Source organism: Barbus barbus (genome assembly GCF_936440315.1).
Source record: "Barbus barbus genome assembly, chromosome: 15".
Classification (NCBI taxonomy): domain Eukaryota; kingdom Metazoa; phylum Chordata; class Actinopteri; order Cypriniformes; family Cyprinidae; genus Barbus; species Barbus barbus.
Genome location: NC_136743.1, coordinates 6,045,499 through 6,063,549, shown reverse-complemented (window position 1 = coordinate 6,063,549; position 18,051 = coordinate 6,045,499). Strand labels below are relative to the sequence as shown.

At 36.1% G+C, this 18,051-nt stretch overlaps 1 protein-coding gene across 1 annotated transcript in view; it reads left to right on the top strand.

Annotated features, from left to right (window-relative positions):
• The window catches only part of ephb1 (EPH receptor B1), a gene marked incomplete at its 3' end in the record, with an annotated part of 243,532 nt that overhangs the window by 102,754 nt on the left and 122,727 nt on the right, over positions 1-18,051 (top strand). The window contains exon 3 of the mRNA XM_079434618.1: positions 14,107-14,788. Within this exon, the coding sequence (XP_079290744.1) occupies positions 14,107-14,788 (682 nt within the window). The remainder of the gene's footprint in view (positions 1-14,106; positions 14,789-18,051) is intronic.

The following is an 18,051-nucleotide window of genomic DNA, read 5'->3' as shown; positions in this document are numbered from 1 at the left end:
CTCTAATTACACCAAAACATTAATTAAGCAGGCAAATAAAGCTAAATGCCAAAGTCTAAATTCAAAATAGCACTAGCATACCATAAAATATGGCAGAAATAGTTTTGAATTCAATTTTATTTTGAATTCAACCTTTGTTTTACACAGTGTCATACTTTGTAGCTCTGTGGCTTTTAAAGGGGCGTGGCCTGAAGGCTAGATGCTTATGAGGGCGTGTGCTAACGTTCATGTCTCTAAAGGGGTGTGGTTTAGGAGCAGGATGCTCATAGAGGGATGTGGCTTGTAGAGAGGCGTGGCCTATAGACACAATAGCATGTGACTTACTGTATGAGCTGGATGCTTCAAGAGGGGCGTGGTTTCATGGTTGAATGCTATTGGATGACTCAAATCGTGAGTACAAATTTTATGCTGTACCTAAAGTACACTTTAAAAATGATCATTCAAAGTTGAAAATAAAAGAAGAATCCTGGATTGTTTTACTAGAAAATACTGTTACTATTACAGTCTTTCCACTTCAGAATTTTATGTTTAATTGAATGTTAGTTATTAGGTAACACTATTCGGTAAAACTTCACTTAAAGCCTTTATGTATAATGCATTATAAGGGGTTATAAAGGGTATAATGCATTGAAATTATTAATTTACAGTATGTGCGTTGTAATACTTATATCTGTAACAATGAATTGATAAGTGTTATTAACTGTGGCACAATTAATGCATTAAAATTACTTTTATAATGCATTATACATAAAGGCTTTAAGTAAATTTGACTTACTAGCTTATTAGCGTATAAGTACCGTAGCATGTTGGCTGTTTATTAGTACTTATAAAGCAAATATTAATGTCTTATTCTGCATGACTATATCCTAGATCCCTTAACCCTACCTTATACCTAAACAAAACTACTACAACAACTACCTTACTAACTATCAATAAGCAGTAATAATAATAAGCAGAAAAATCTCTTTAGTCCGTGTTACTGAAATTTACGAGCAATTTCTGAGTGAAAATGGTTTCTACATTAAATTTAACATAAAATGAAATGCTGTTTTTATCACACAAGCATAACATATTTTATGTAAATTTGAGCTTTTGTGCTTTTGATAATAACCCTCGCTTCTCTTTCAGCAAAAAGACTCTTAGTCCAACAGGTAATCTGTTCGTTTCCCCACATTTTTTTCTGTATTAATGATGTTGGAAAATTTGCAGAATGGATATAAATATGGTAATGAAACTAAGAGCACTGCATATTTTTTTTTGTGAGTTGTGAACATTGGCAGCCCACCATGTTCGTGAAGGCTGTTTGAGGAACAGGAAGTTCTGAGAGTTCAGTCTCATAGTACAGAGGACCTTGGCTCAGAGCTTACTGTTCAAGGCCGTTTGCAGTTTCTGTCTCTCTCTCGTACAGAACATTTGGTTGTTCTAATAAAAGTGAACAGCCTTGGATTTGCTCAAGAGCACACGGGGTCTCTGTAACCATCACAACTGCCTTATTAAGCTTCAGAGGTTGCAGCTGATGACCATCTGGATCACAGATTGTTCTCTTGGATGTGTGTGTTAGGGATCCAAGTGAGAAATATTTCCAAGAATGTTCAGCTTTTTTAAGCTGTCAGTTGTTTGCTGTCTTATTTGGACAGTCCTTTCTTTTTCTCTATCTCAGCAGGAGACCAATATGATGAATGGCTGTTTATGAGTGCCATCATGTTGGAGTAGGCACTGGGTTGTTGGGCAAAACTCTCTCTCTGTGTAACTCATGGTCATTAACACAATACATTAAGCACCAAACCACCCCCTGTCTCAATCTTTTATGCCGCTGTAACATGATAAACCAAATATGACAGATTTTTACAGCATTTCTAATGCTCATTGGGGCGCTTCCAAGCAAGCCAGTCAACAAATGTTAGAGAATAGGAAGCTTGTCATGAAGTATTTGCTTCACGTAGAGTGGTCGACTTGGTAAATCCAAATATTTGTTGGAGACGTCTTGGCTTACTCTTTTAGAGTAAGAATCACCTTAGGAGTGAATTTCTAGGCTATAAACTGTTAGAATAGCCATACAACTATATTAGAGGGAGGTTGAGAGCCAGAGATCAGTGTTTATGGTGAACTTGAGTCGAGGGGTAATTATTTTCTCCCGTTCAGATAGGTTAGGTCTCTCCACCGCTCCTGCTAACCCTGTTTACTCTCATCTCACGTCTGAATTATTCAGCTTAAGAACACTCTTAACCCACACACACATATGTGCCCAGCCGCACATACAGGGCTATTTAAAGCCTTGTCATAGATGGGAAATGGATGTTGGGATCCTGGAGAGTTCCATTATTGCTGCGGTGACGGATGATGGAATACCTTTGGTTTGCTGCTGCTTTTTCTTTTCCTCTTCTTTTGGTTTAAATCTCATGTGCCTTTCTGAAAATGACAAGGTTGGAGGCCTAGTGGTTAGTGCGTGTTCTTTGACGTGTCGAGTCATGGTGCTCAAGTGGGAAATGGGAGGTCAAGTCTCGGTTGCAACCATTTTCCCATCCCGTTTTGCCTTCTTTTTCTCATGATTGCCCTACAGTCGCTATCAAAAATTGGGTAAAATATCAGGAAAAATGACAGGGTGACTGAGAAAAATATTTTTTTGGTTATATGTGTTGGGCAAAATTTGTTAAAGTCTTTTTAGATTATTTTTAGTCATTGTAGATGAATTTTAAAAACAAATTGATAAAAAAAAAAAAAAAATCACCAATTCTAGTAATTACTCACTAGTATTTTCAGTAGTCCATGTAAAGCATTTTATGTTGTCTTTTGTGTAGTTTTTAAATAAATATTTAAAAATGAATACATTAAACATTTGGTATTTTTTATTAAATATTTTAATAATTTAGATTAAATATTTATTTTCTTGTTTAATATTCTCTATATAATAATTCTATATAATTACAAATCTTAATTTTTTTGTAGTTTTTAATATTATCCAAGTATTTAAGTAGTATTTAAGATTATCTAATCTATCTATCTATCTATCTATCTATCTGTCTGTCTGTCTGTCTGTCTGTCTGTCTGTCTGTCTGTCTGTCTGTCTGTCTGTCTGTCTGTCTGTCTATCTATCTATCTATCTATCTAATGTCTGTCTGTCTGTCTGTCTATCTATCTAATGTCTGTCTGTCTGTCTGTCTTTCTGTCTGTCTGTCTGTCTGTCTGTCTGTCTGTCTGTCTGTCTATCTATCTATCGATCTATCTATCTATCTATCTATCTATCTATCTATCTATCTATCTATCTATCTATCTATCTATCTATCTATCTATCTATCTATCTATCTATCTATCTATCTATCTATCTATCTATCTATCTATCTATCTATCTATCTAATGTCTGTCTGTCTGTCTGTCTGTCTGTCTATCTATCTATCTAATGTCTGTCTGTCTGTCTGTCTATCTATCTAATGTCTGTCTGTCTGTCTATAGAAACATTTAGATATATTGTTTTTATGTTGCAGAAAAGAAAAATGTTGTGAAACATAGGAATGAAAAAAACGACAACAAAAAAAGTTAGTATCTTGTAGTATATTGATCTAATTTTTCAAATGGTAACTTGACTGTAACTGAGTAGCTTGTAGCTCAGCTTTAAAGTTGCTTTCCAAGCTCTATTAATTAGTCATGTTGTGCACATATTTGGTTTGTAGGCCTTTCATATTTACTAGTTTTTAACTATGCACTCAAATCGAAGTGTGTGGCAAACTCAATCCATGTGTGTTCTGTCCTCTCTGACCGTGTCTGAGATTAATGTGTTGGGATGACAACAGGTCCGGTTCTTGCCCATAACAGTTAGACATTCTTTAAATTTCTCTAAGGGGAAATTTACTCAGCGGTGTAGCATGAACCACACTGGATAATGAAGGTCTCCAAATGAAATCTGTAAAAGCAGAGAATGTCTGTCTGTCTGTCTGATGTATTTGTGATCCCTCCTGTGTCTGAGCGGACCTGTAAATCCCAGCCGGGGAAGCGTTCGGCTCTAGTCGAGATCTGTGCTGATGAAAGTGTGCAGTCCAAGAGTTTATGAGCATGATCATTATAGTGCAAGCCAGAGGGCTTCAAAACAATTTTACTTTTGCCCTGCACACTGGACATTTTTAATGGCTTCATCACCATTTTATAGACAGGCTGAGATTGCGAATCCTCAAATTGCCATTTCTGTCGACCTCTTTCTCGCTGTTTATTTGTGTGCGCCTCCAGTCTTGTGGAGGGAATTGCTTGTTATGTGTGTTTTGTGTATGTGTGCATTCAGGGAAACGTTTAATATCTGTTGCATTTTGCTGAAAGTAACTAATTACAATACAGCATTATTGCCTCTCTTTCACGTCTTATTTTCTTTCCCTGCAAGCCAGACGCTTGCAATGTAGACACTGAGTCGTGTGGATCTATAGGTTGAACACATGACCATGTCATGGGAACAGGGTAACTATAGGCGTCCAAGCATGAAATCTTTCTTCTGTAACTAGATCTACATTTTACATTATTATATCTACATTTGCTATCAGAATAATAAATAATAAATAAATCCAATTGTTAATAATAAATAAATAAATAAAAAATACTAAATAAATCCAATTGGTATTTACAATTGTTATTGTAAAATTTAGGTCTTAGCGTTTAGTGGGATCAAATACTGAGGACATATTTATTAAAAGCATATTTATTACAATACTGAGGACATATTTACTAGAGAGAGAGAGAGAGAATATTTTTATATATATATAACTTATTATTATTAGTAGTATTAGTATTATTAAATATTATATTTTTTACACTGGTCAACATTTGGGGATGGTAACAATTATTTATTTATTTTTGTTTTTAAAAGAAGTCTCTTATGCTCACAAAGGCTGCAATTATTTGATCAAAAATACAGTAAAACAGTGACATTGTGAAATATTTTTTTATTTTGAAATGACTGTTTTCTAGTGTTCAATATGTGAAAAAATTGTGATAAAGATTTATTCCTGTGATGATAAAACAGAATTTTTAGTGGACATTGCTTCAGTGTCACATGATCCTTCAGCAATCTTAAACTGATTCCATAGTTCTTATTATTAATATCAATTTAAAACAAAGTTGTGTTGCTATTGATTGATTGATTTGGAAAATATTAAATGTATTGTATATATTTTTGTCCTTTATTTATTAATTTATTAATTCAATCATTCATTCTGATCAATAAGCTTAAAATAACAGCATTTATTTTAAATATAAATATTTGTAACACTGTATATCGTTACGGCAACTTTTTTATTAATTTACTGACCCCAAACTTTTGAATGGTAATGAATGTTGTCATAAAATGTGTGTTTGCATTGAAAAAAGTATCTCTTCTATTATACAGATTCAAAGGATAACATCACATTATGCCAAATGCCCACAGCGATTATGACTCTGCTTGTGTTGATGCGAGAGTGCGTGTCCATGCATGCGTGCGTATGATATTATGTGCAAATCTCTGATGGTATAACACAGTTCGAGATGTGATATATGAGCTGGTACTCGGCTCTGTCTGCCGTAGCCTGTGGCGTGAGTCGGGTTGAGTGATTGTGGTCATTTCAGCAGACAGAGAGACAAGCGTCCCTAGCCCAGGCTGGGGAGGGCCTAGCGCCCTGCTGTATTAATGGCAGCACCGTGCCAGATTGGACGGGTCCATCTAATACAGATAAATCATCATTACAGAGGTGCGGGGCTGGAGGGGTGGGGAGTTGCTTTGGCAGTCAGGATAAAAAAAAAAAAGGGGCTTTCATATGTGCCCAGGATCTCTGTAAACTCATTCATCATGCCAGCTATGTTACACTCCCACCCCTCCACACCAGTCCCACCTCTCTCTTCTCACTTCTCTCTCTCATCCCTCCTTCTTCTCCTCCAGGGCAATGCCTTCCATCTCTGCCGTCTCTGAGGAGGCGATGATACACTCCTTCTGCCTGTTATCGTCAAGCCTGGCACTGTGCTTAAAGACAACATGCATTTTTATTTATATTTGATATGTATTTAATTTTATATATGTATAAGGTGTAAATACAGTAAATAAAAATTATGTAGCATAATAAAATAATATAAAAATAAAATATAAAACTATACATATACAGTATATACATACATATGTATACTGTACATACACACACACACACACACACATATATATATATATATAGAGAGAATATTTTCATAATATTGCCTAATCAAGAATATATATATATATATATATATATATATATATATATATATATATATATATATTCTTGATTAGGCAATATTATGAAAATATTCTCTCTCTCTCTCTCTCTTTAAATAACTTAAAGTGGTGCACTGTAAGACTGAAGACAATTATTAAGGAAACAGAAATGGTCAATTTCTGTTTCATGTTGTCTTTTTAAGATGAAAAGCATAAATGGGAGGGCGGAATTTTTATCCTGTGTCTGACAGTCGCCGTCTCTTTAAATTACCGGAAAGAACAATTCAACCTGATGCAATCAAAAGAGGTAAAATGACTATATGTATAATTAAACGTAGAGATATGAAATTGCTGTGAAAAATCATGACGGAAATTGCACTGTTCTGGAGTGCTGTATTTTGATTTGCCACTGTTACGGACAGCGTTTCTGCTTTTTATCTCGTTTTCTCTAAATTATTTATTGAATCGTGATGTTGCGTGGAAAGTTACATTCGTCCCGTGGGTGTCTGCTTGCATTAATCTTACATTTAACCAATATAAATCGTGCGAGAGGCATTATTTTAGAAGAGTGGAGTTAATTCTATTGAAGTGGATTTGCTTGAATGAACGAGTCAGCTACAGATGGCTTTTTATGATTGCTTTTTTATTGTTTGTTCTTAGCATTCCCTGTTTCATTAAATTAAACACAAGTCTACTGAATACTTTTCAGTGTAACATTAAAGGAATAGTTCACCCAAAAATGAGATTTCTGTCATCAGTTACTCACTCTCATGTTGTTCCAAACCCTTATGACTTCCTTTCTTTCTTCCAAAAGAAGGCATTTTGAATAATGCAACTGGTCGCTTTCTGCATGCAATTAAATTAAATGGAAACTGGAGCTTTCAAAGTTCAAAAATGATAAAACACATCATGAAAGTATGACTTATGCACTATATTCCAAGTCTTCTGAAGCCATATGATAGCTTTGTGAGGAACAGACTTGAATTTAAGCTCTTATAGCTCTTCCCCTTGCCTAATTCTTGAGAGAGGTAGCGATGTCCAATATCATTCTTGAATGAATTATTATTTGAACTAAATCTTTTCACTGAACTTGATGACTGTTTGGAGACTTCAATTTTAATCTCAAAATGTTCACAAAAATCTGTTATATGATTTCAGAAGATGAACGAATATTGTACATATGAGAGGAATGGAACATTTTGTGTTTCTTGGAAGAAAGCAAGCTAGATTTGGAATAACACGAGTAAATAATTTTCATTTTAAAGGGAGAGTTCACCCAAAAATTTTATAATTTTCTCACCCCTATGTTGTTTCAATAAATTTATTTCTCTTTCTGAACATAAAATAATATATTTTGAAGAATGTGGCTGGTTGTCAAAAAAAAAAAAAAAAAAAAGGAGCAATGGTTTGACTACCAACATTCTTCAAAATATTTTTGTGTTCAACAGAAAAAAAGAAATTCATACAGGTTTGGAACAACTTGAGGGTGAGTAACTGGCGACAGATTTTTCATTTTTGGGTGATTTATTTCAAATGTGTTTTGCTTTGTCTCACATACATTTATTTTTTTCTGGAAGAAGAGATTCTGCTGTTTTTGCCAACAATTCACGCATCGATTTTTTTTTTATTTTTTATTTTTTTCCTCCTGGCTTTCAAGCTGCCACACGGACGCCGATCCATCACTGTTCAGATTCGATTTACTCGAATTCCCCTTTTCTCTGTTTCTGCTTTCAGAACGCACACAAACAGCAACGTTATACACATCCTGAAAGCCCATCTTATGATTTCAAGGTTTGCTTGGATCAGACTGTTATTCGGTGAGGGTCCGTGAGTGAGCAACCCTCAAGAGGCCACACACACTTAGACAAAACAAACAGCGCCCACACAGATACACACACACACACACACTTCCCGATACCGTAAATTTACAGCCCTCAAGAGCCCACTCACAAACCTTGTATTTGTTTCCCTCTCCCATGGCTGTGGCACCTCAAGGGAATTCTGGGATATCGTAGGATGGTTCATTGGGTCCGCCTGCTCTGTTAAAAGGCAGAGATTACCCACAGGGCCGTGCGGCGGCATACCTGTTATCCAGCTTTGACAGTGAACTGAACGGTTCAGGCAGCAAGCGATCACGTACGGGCAACATGACCCTACTTTTACCTCACAGCTGTCCACTGCTGGGACTGAGGGACTTAGATCAGCTCAGTAGTAAAGCATCAGGCTTTTAACTGCATGGATTGTATGTGTTTGGACAGACATGGTTAAATGAAACCTTAAATCATTTACTAACCCTCATGTTGTTTCAGACCTGTATGACTTTTTTTTTCTTCTGTAGAACTCAAAGGAAGATGTTGACGCTGTTCTTTTCCATACAGCGACAACCAACAGTGACCTAGGGCCAACAAGCTCAGAAAAGGGCCAAAAATGATCATAAAGTACAAATCAAAAGATTATAAAAGAATTACTTGTTTCAAGTCTTCTGAAGCCAAAAGTTGGCTTTGTGAGAGGAAAAGTCACTGAAAGTGATTGAAAGTTGCCTTTCATTGAGAGTCTTGCCCTCTGCCACATCTGTCAAATCTCATTCACGTTTGCAATTCAAATATTCTATGCGAAGATGAGCGAATGGGATGAGGGCGAGTAAATGATGACAGATTTTTCATTGTAGGGTGAATTAACATTTTAAATATGAATTCTTATTGTAGGGGTTTTCAAACTGGTATAAATAAATTATATTATTATTTTTTATTTTTTTTATTTTAAATGGTGCACTCCTAGAACCCTTTCATTTGTTATTTATTGATGTTATTATTATATATTTATTTACAAAATGTAACAGTAAAACTACTCTGCATTTGTTATGTAAATTACACAAAGTCAGTATTTTTCAGACAATATTTTAATAATGTACTGAGCCAATGCAAAAAGATATAATTTAGCTAACATTTTATCTTTTATAATATTATGCTTTTTCTCACACAGTGTAAATGGGTCTTTATTTGTGAGAATATGCTGATATTTTAAAAGGCTTCATCATATTTGGGGGGGGTTCTTGGACCCAACACGTCTGAAAATCTCTGTTTTAATGCATCAAGCTGTCAGGCCCTTTTTGTAACTTTGAATTGTTTAGACTGTACTGTCCACAACCATCAGCAGAACTGTCTTCAGCAGCAGTCTGAACTCAATTGCCATGTTTCACAATCTGCCAGTGGTGCTATTTTACCAGGGTTGCAGGAGGGCAGCCATATACTGCTCCACTTACTTCTAATTGTAATTTGATAGCGCATAATCTCAAATTTGTTACGCATCATATTTTATAATATGGTAATATTGTAATGGTAAGTGGCTGGCCGCACTTGGCCTGGATCGTAGCAGATGGCAGCGGCTACCTCGCCCACCTCAGGTGATTAGGGAGACAGATTCTGTGATCTGAACCTCAGAAAGAGAGGCCATAAAGGTTTCATCATCTCAGAAACAGAATAAAAAAAAAAGTTTCAAAGTGATGTAGTGTTTAAAAGCTTTTAGATGGTTTTTGGGTGGGGAATATGGGGTTGGAGAGGTTTCTGGAAACTCAATTTGTATCAATATTTTATGAAAGGCAGAAACCTGTCTGAGTTCAGGCCATGGTTCCACATCGATAGCATTAAATGGACCAGCAGTGATATTTCTCATCTTTATTCAACCTGCCTCAGGAGCTGCTGAAACAGTTCTACTCTGCAATCATCGAGTCTGTCCTATGTTCTTCTATAACTGTTTGGTTTGGTTCAGCTACCAAAACAGACATCAGAAGACTACAACGGACAGTTAGGACTGCTGAGAGAATTATCGGTGCCCCTCTGCCCAGCCTCCAAGAACTTTACACCTCCAGAGTGAGGAAAAGGGCTAAGAAAGTCACTCTGGACCCCTCACACCCAGCTCACTCTCTCTTTGTACTGTTGCCCTCTGGCCGGCGCTACAGATCACTGAGCACCAGAACAGCCAGACACAAGAACAGTTTTTTCCCCCAGGCCGTATCCCACCTGAACAACACATAACACACCCCGGTACTGTACATCTGTAAATAACCCATCAAACCTTCATCTGTACACAGGACACATGCACATTCACAGTTCTGTCTATGGTCATGTCTCTTTTCTGTATATTTTTATTTTTATTACTATTGTTATCCTTAATTATTGTATATTATCTTCATTAGTGTTCTTTATCACCTTAATTATATGTTGTCTGCACTATGTTTGTACTTTCTGTACTGGAAGCTCCTAACACCAAGACAAATTCCTTGTGTGTGCAAACACACTTGGCAATAAAGCTCTTTCTGATTCTGATTCTGATTCTGATTTATTCCACTTCAGCAAGCACCTCTTGCAATTTTAAGTTGAAACAAGGGTTTTTCACAACACTGACCTGAAAACAGAAAGTTCTCTAGGTGCTAAAATGCAATTATTGTGTGTAATGTATTTGCCAATTGACAATAATTATTCATCATTACTCCAGTGAGTGGAGACGAGTATCTTTTTGTGTTGTATAAGTAATTGAATTATTCACTCAAAAGTTTCATTCCCTGAGTCATTTACGACAACAAAAAAGTTGTATTATTTTTCGTAATAAGAGATACGGTTCTACATTGTTTGCAAGCATTTCGACATAAATAGCTATTATTTATATTCCAAGTTTCTCGATTTGAACAGATTCTCATTTTTATGAAACAATATTGATTCTTAAATTCCAAGAATCAATTAGTCTTGCCTGTTTTCAGTTAATGAACGGAACATTGTAGCGCACCTCCCATCCAATAAATCACAATTTCATGTAAAAAAAAAATACTTTTGATTTGAAACAAAGTCTCAGATTTCAAATTCTGTTAATTTTATTGCAGTATTCAAACAATATATGCTGTTTTTGGTGCTGTTAAATGTGAAGTGATAGATCGCTGTAGCGCCTCAGTTGAAGAGAAGTGCACGTGAACTGATATCTCCTATATATAAAAATATAATATTAATATGTAATTTAAAGAAATAGTTTAATTTAGCTCAAAGGGAATCATTTATGATATTATAGGGAATTTGAACAGACTCACTGTTACGGCGATTCACTGAACGAGCCGTATAACAAACTCTGCACTGGATAATAAAATCCAAAATATAGTGAAAACAATATTTAATAGCACAATAACAAGATCAGCAGATTAAGACATTAACTTGTGAGCACAAAACACAAGATACTTCTCTTTTCAATATAAATAAGATTTTATTTATATAAACATAAGACTAGGGCTGGGCGATATGGCCTAAGAAAAAAATCCGATTTACGATTTAAATATTTTTTAAAATCAATTAAAATTAAAATCAATCTGCCGATGACAAAGAAATTGTTCAAAACAAGTTTTAACTTAATTTTGTTTTGATTTTTCCTTCTGGGATTTAATCTGGATTTCCCCCTTGGGGTTAAAGTGCAATCAGAAATAACAAGCCAAAAAGACAAGATGGCAGGCCCTGCCATTGTAAAAAGTGAATATGTAACTTAACATAACGTAACATTACATACAATTATGTGACCCTTTTTGATAAGTTTTCTTTAAACAAGTTTTAACATCTTGCTATTCAGTAGATAGGAGGTAGTTCTGATAAAGTGCAAACAAAACATTCAACAGCATTAAATATCACTTGCGCACTGATGTCACTGATGTTATTTAACAGTAATCAGTTTTTCCACATGGTGGCAACACTGTTCCGGGCCGTTGTTTCACAGTTGAAAACGAAACTAAAGAGATGGACATCAAAATAGCTGAGACTGCAACAACAGACACTCACATTGACAAGCGCTTGTGAGCAAGAGGGTATGAGACAGCACAGCTTTGGTTTAAAAGAGTTAAAAATATTTGTTATCAGTCATGACTTAACAGGGAAATATAGAGCAGACACTGAACATGGTTGAAGCTTTCTAGAGCGTGTGCGCCGGCCGCCCGCGTTCGCGTACAACTTCAAATGGAGTATACTTTGAAAGGCTGCCCGTTCGCGTACAAAAACGAAGTAACGTTAGGCCTTTAACATCATGATGTCTAAACGTGCGGGGGGAGGACTGAGCTCATTTGGAACTACTGGAGCTCAGAGGAGAGCGTCGGCGGATGTTAAAAAGAAAACCAATTTTCATTCAAACAAATCGACGTAAACTACACATTCGAGTTAATCGATAAAATCGATTTATCGCCCAGCCTTACCTAAGACATAAACTAATCTAACACATTCACACGTTGCAGAAAGAGAGAAAGTGAGGAAATAATGAGTTTAAGAGAATGAAAAATGTGAAATCCCAAGTTTACAGCAATATGTTCAATTGCATAGACCTGGACAACCATCAATCACTTATTTAACCCTCGCTTTGAGTTTCTCAATGAGGCTAAAATTTATATTAACTGCACCGATTCAGTTAGAACCTGGAGGTACTTGCTTGCTTTGTTAAGGGAATCCCTTTTGTCGTCGTTGTTGCAGGAAAGGGGATTCCCCGAAGTGGCTGATTGGCTGAGAGTTCAGTAGTCGTTGAAGTGACGTCTTGGGAAGCCAATGGAGTTGTGGCTGGTAGACGTTTTGAGGCGGTCACCCAGTTGAACTCGGAGATGAGGCCTGGCGGCAAAATTTAACTGAGTACACGAAACTCACAATGGAAAAGAAAAGAAATTAAAGTAAAAGAATAAAAGGATGCAACGAGACTAGGTTGGTTTTCTTCTCATTGTGGTAGCAGCTGGCACGTGGGCCAGAGCACGCTCAAAGAACACTGTCAAAACTCGGTGGCAAAAGAGAAGGAGAGGAGAGAGAAGAGGAGAGGACCAAGAAAAAGTTTGAAGTTTTTAAACTCGGCTTCTGGACACATCCCCTCTGGTGTCTTGACCAATTAGATTATTTTAGATAGGGGTGTTCCTTCCATCATAAATCAGCATGTTATCAGTTACATGGTCCGAATTTTACACACTCTTGCAAAGTATAATTTTGGATGTGATTTCTAGAACCAGAATATGATACATTTGACACAGAATCAATTGGAAGAAACGTTTCAAGCTAGGATTGTCATACATCATACTCATACATACCAAACACGAATATGAATCCTTCAGCTATTCAATAATGATTAAAAGGATATACAAAATATTTGATTAAAACATGATAATCTAATGTGTGGGTTACAAACATAGTATAGGTTATTTCTGTGCAGAGAAATAATTCATAAGTCCTTTTAAGATGATTTTTAGTGCATATGAACAGATTGTCTCTAGTGTGTAGTTCTATGGAGAATAACAGGCATGTTCTGTGATGACCAGAGAGAAGTTAAAAGGTCTCCTAAGGAATTCCAGTCTGTCTTTGTCTTGTATGGGGGAAGACCTGCCCAAGAGAGTCTGTAGCTCGTGATTTTCTATTACAGGTTTACATGTGACGGCAATCTCTTTGACCATCAATCTTGATTACTTGCCCCAAATTTGACAGTCTCCTTCCTGAATTGGAATTAAATAAGTGTTCTTTTGTCTCAAGGTTGTAAGCTGTTCTGTGAAAGAGGTTTGCTGGTTAGTTTGCTTGCTTCAGACTAGTTATATAGGATATGAACAGATTTATGACGTTGTCCTGGGCCCGTGTTTGTGGAATCTCAGCTTCTCATGTTTCGATGTTCTGATCGAATCTTAAATTTGTCTGATTCAGTCTCTGATATCCTAATATATATATACTGTATATCCTATATATCCCAAATAATCGTTATCGAATTGAATCAATTCGAATTGCAAGCTTGTGAATCAGAATCGAATTAAATAGTGAAACTGAAATTCAAAACCTGCCCAAGTCCTTATGTAATTTTAATAATGTATGGTTATCTGTCATTGTTCTTTTTGTTGTGCTAAACCTCCTATTGTTTTTCTTTTCCAGTGGGAGGAAGTAAGTGGTTATGACGAGAACCTCAACACCATCCGAACGTACCAGGTGTGCAACGTCTTCGAGTCCAACCAGAACAATTGGCTGCTCACCACCTTCATTGCACGACGTGGCGCTCAGCGCATCTACGTGGAGATGCGTTTTACCGTCCGAGACTGCAGCAGCATCCCGCGGGTGCCTGGATCCTGTAAGGAGACCTTTAACCTGTACTACTACGAGACAGACTCCGTCATCGCCACTAAAGGTACGGCGTTCTGGATGGAGGCTCCATATTTGAAGGTGGACACCATTGCGGCGGACGAGAGCTTCTCGCAGGTGGATTTTGGTGGTAGATTGATGAAAGTGAACACGGAGGTGCGGAGCTTCGGTCCGTTGTCGAAAAACGGCTTTTATTTGGCCTTTCAGGACTATGGCGCATGCATGTCTCTGCTGTCTGTCCGTGTGTTTTATAAGAAATGCCCTAGTGTCGTGCAGAACTTTGCAATCTTTCCAGAGACCATGACCGGTGCAGAGAGCACCTCGCTGGTAATCGCTCGTGGGATATGCATCCCAAATTCTGAGGAGGTTGACGTACCAATTAAGTTGTACTGTAATGGCGATGGGGACTGGATGGTTCCGATTGGGAGCTGCACCTGCAAGGCAGGATTCGAGCCGGATAACGGGAACGTCTGTCGAGGTAAGACTTTGGGTTTTTAATAGTGCTGATCTTTGGTAACTAATGTATAAGTGCTTTCAAATGATTAATCGCAATTAATTGCATTCAATTTTTTTTTGTTTACATAATGTATGTATGTGAACTGTGTATATGTATTACATATAGTACATATTTTGAAAATATTTACATGTAATTTATATTCATATAGTTTATATTATATTTAAATATATTTAATATATAAACATAATATATTTTTCTTAAATATATACATGCATGTGTATGTGTGTGTATTTATATATACATAATAAATATACACAGTACACAGACATATATTATGTAAAAAAAATATTTTGAATATTTGACAACAATAATAACTATTAATATATTTTAGGTGTTTTAAATGGGTCTTTTTCAGTTGGTGGAAAATGTGGGATATTCTCCGGTGTCTTGCTTAGCTTTTCTCACTGACAACCCACATGAAAAAATACTATAGTAATTTATAGTAAATACTATAGTGTTTTTGAACCATACTATAGGAAAGTACTTAATTACAGTAATTATATTATTGATGTGGTAAAATAACAACTATAGTAATATAAACAAATTACTGAATACTGCACTAAGTTTTCTACAACTATAGGGTATATTATGCTACAATACACTGCTACAGTTTACTGTAGAAAAACTTTTTTATTACATTATTTATTACACTTTATCAGTTCACTATACAGTAGTTAATACTATAGCATGCTGTAGCATTAATTAACAAATAGTTGTAAATACTATAATATATATATATATATATATATATATATATATATATATATATATATATACACAGTATAATACACTTTACTATAGTATGTTTCAAAAACACTATAGTATTTACATTTTGTGTTTTTTTTCATGTGGGAAGATTCTTCTTTGCTGAAAGTGTATGAATTTCCATTTTATTTGAGGGTTATTCTGGTTTGGAGCTGGTTTACCTCATGGACCAGTATTTTATAGCCATGATATTTGCCAGCAAATATGTTTTTTTAATTGAAGTTTGATGAAAGGCTTCTCGCTGGTTAATCTAGTTGACAAGTGTGAGAAACAGCTTCCAAAACATTTGCTGGAGACCCAGTGACTAAGCTGGTCTTTTTTCAGTTTCAGCAAGAGCTTTGATGAATGAACTTCCTGTAGATTCAGTAGTGAGATGCACAGATTTGTGATTATTTGAGAAGATTTCCATGCACCAGATTTTGAGTTGACTTATTCTGGATTAATATGGCAATGTGCAGACATAGAGAGAGAGAGAAGAATGTGATGTTGAAGATTGTTGATGCTGGGTTGAGTGAGGCAAAGATGGAGCTAAAGTCAAATGGGACCATTCTTGAATTTGTCCTTTAAAATGACATATTATACTATTATAAATATTATAATTTAAAATGTCCCTATTATGGATTTTTGAAAATTACCTTTCATGCAGTGTAACACAGTTCTAAGTGAATGAAAATATCCTGCAAAGTTTTAAATCTGAAAGTGCACCGTGTATAAAGTTATTGTCTTTCAAAAGAAAGAGTCAACTCTGAATCATTGAAATGAGTCGTTCTCCAAACAAATCCCAAACCATTTCATGTTGAAAACTTGATTTTCGCGTTGGTCTGAATGAAAATGCAAATTCATTCTTTGCCACTAGGTGCTGCTTTTGGAGCATTAAAAGCTTGCAAAAAACACAGCTTTAAATAAAATCGACCAATCACCGCAGATTAGCATCACGCAAAGGAGGGGTTTGGAAAAATAAATCGTTGAGCAAATCGTTTGGGAGTCGGTGAGCAAATAAGGTAAAAAGAAATGCATATTATAAGAAAATGAAAGTGTTTTTTTGACCTTGGATGCATGTCAACCTGTTGTTGGGGACTCCCAAAACCAAAATATGAACCTTTCATAACCCATAATAGGGGCACTTTAATATATTGGTTCAGGTTGTACTATTCTGGTAGGCAAATCAGACCTATAAACACACAGTTTCTCTTTTTTGCCTGTATCTACTCGTTCTCTTTTCATGTCACACCGACACACAAATGGTCATATTGTTCTCTCAAGGTCTGCGATTGGTCGATTTGGCCCTCACTCAAGGCCAGCGCCATATTGGCTCCCTCAGGACCAAATGTGTTGAGAGACGATAAGATTGATTGACAGCCATCTGTCTCGATCAATGAACAGATACAACACTTAGCGTGGGAGGGCCAACTCTGAGGACCACAGGTGCCTCTACACATAAATGCACACATGCATAGGTGGTGGCCTTGTTGAGTTCATTGGCATCCTCAGGCAAGGTCTTTTTATCAACTGAGAGATGGTAATGATGTCCATGTAGTCCAGGTTAAGACCTGTTTTAGACTGCAGAAATCCCTCAAAAGTTGGCCGTTGCAAACTTGGATTAAATTTAACACAAAAACCCAAGTGCAATGTGAGCAGTTTTGACCTCAGCATTTATTTTATTTATTTATTTTTGTATAATAAATATGGTTAAAACATGCTTGGATATTACATATATCTGGGTCTTGAAATGCACATGCAAGGAAACATGCAATTTAACGTAAAGCTGCAGTCCGTAAGTTTTGCCTCTTTGTCGCCATCTCTGTTTGAACACCTGGAATTGCAGTTACTTGTGGAATTATCTTGCTTGCGTGGGCTGTTCTCCAGCACGGCTTCAGCGCGGATGAATCTAATGTTTTGAGGTGAATGTGTAGCTTTCATTCACTGCACCGGTGTGGATACTGTACTTAGGAATCACAGATTCTAGCCTACGTCTTGGAATATATGACCCAAATAAGAATTTTCACAGTATATTGCCATCTGAACAAGTTGGTAACAAGTCTGCCACGTTTGTTCTGCCCAACTGAGGAAAAAAGCATTACCATAAATCATGCTACCACTGGTGATTAAATCTAAAGATCGGTAGTCAAGTCAAGTCACTATTATTTGTATAGCGCTTTTAACATTGCAAATTGTGTCATAGCAGCTTTACATCAGCTTTTAGGTTACCTCATATCACATCAAACCGTGCAAAGTATTATTATTGTTATACTTTATTCTCAGAGTATTAATGTTCACAACATCAGCATTACGTGACTATGAGTATAGTATGTATTAGCGTGTAGATTTCAATTTCTGTACAGTCTAATCTCTAATTGTCATACTATTCAAATTTCCTATTAAGAAATTCTTTTAACCCAAAAAGCAAACTATTTTGCCTTCCAACTGGTTTTCTTTAAAATACAAATCTTGTATAATCC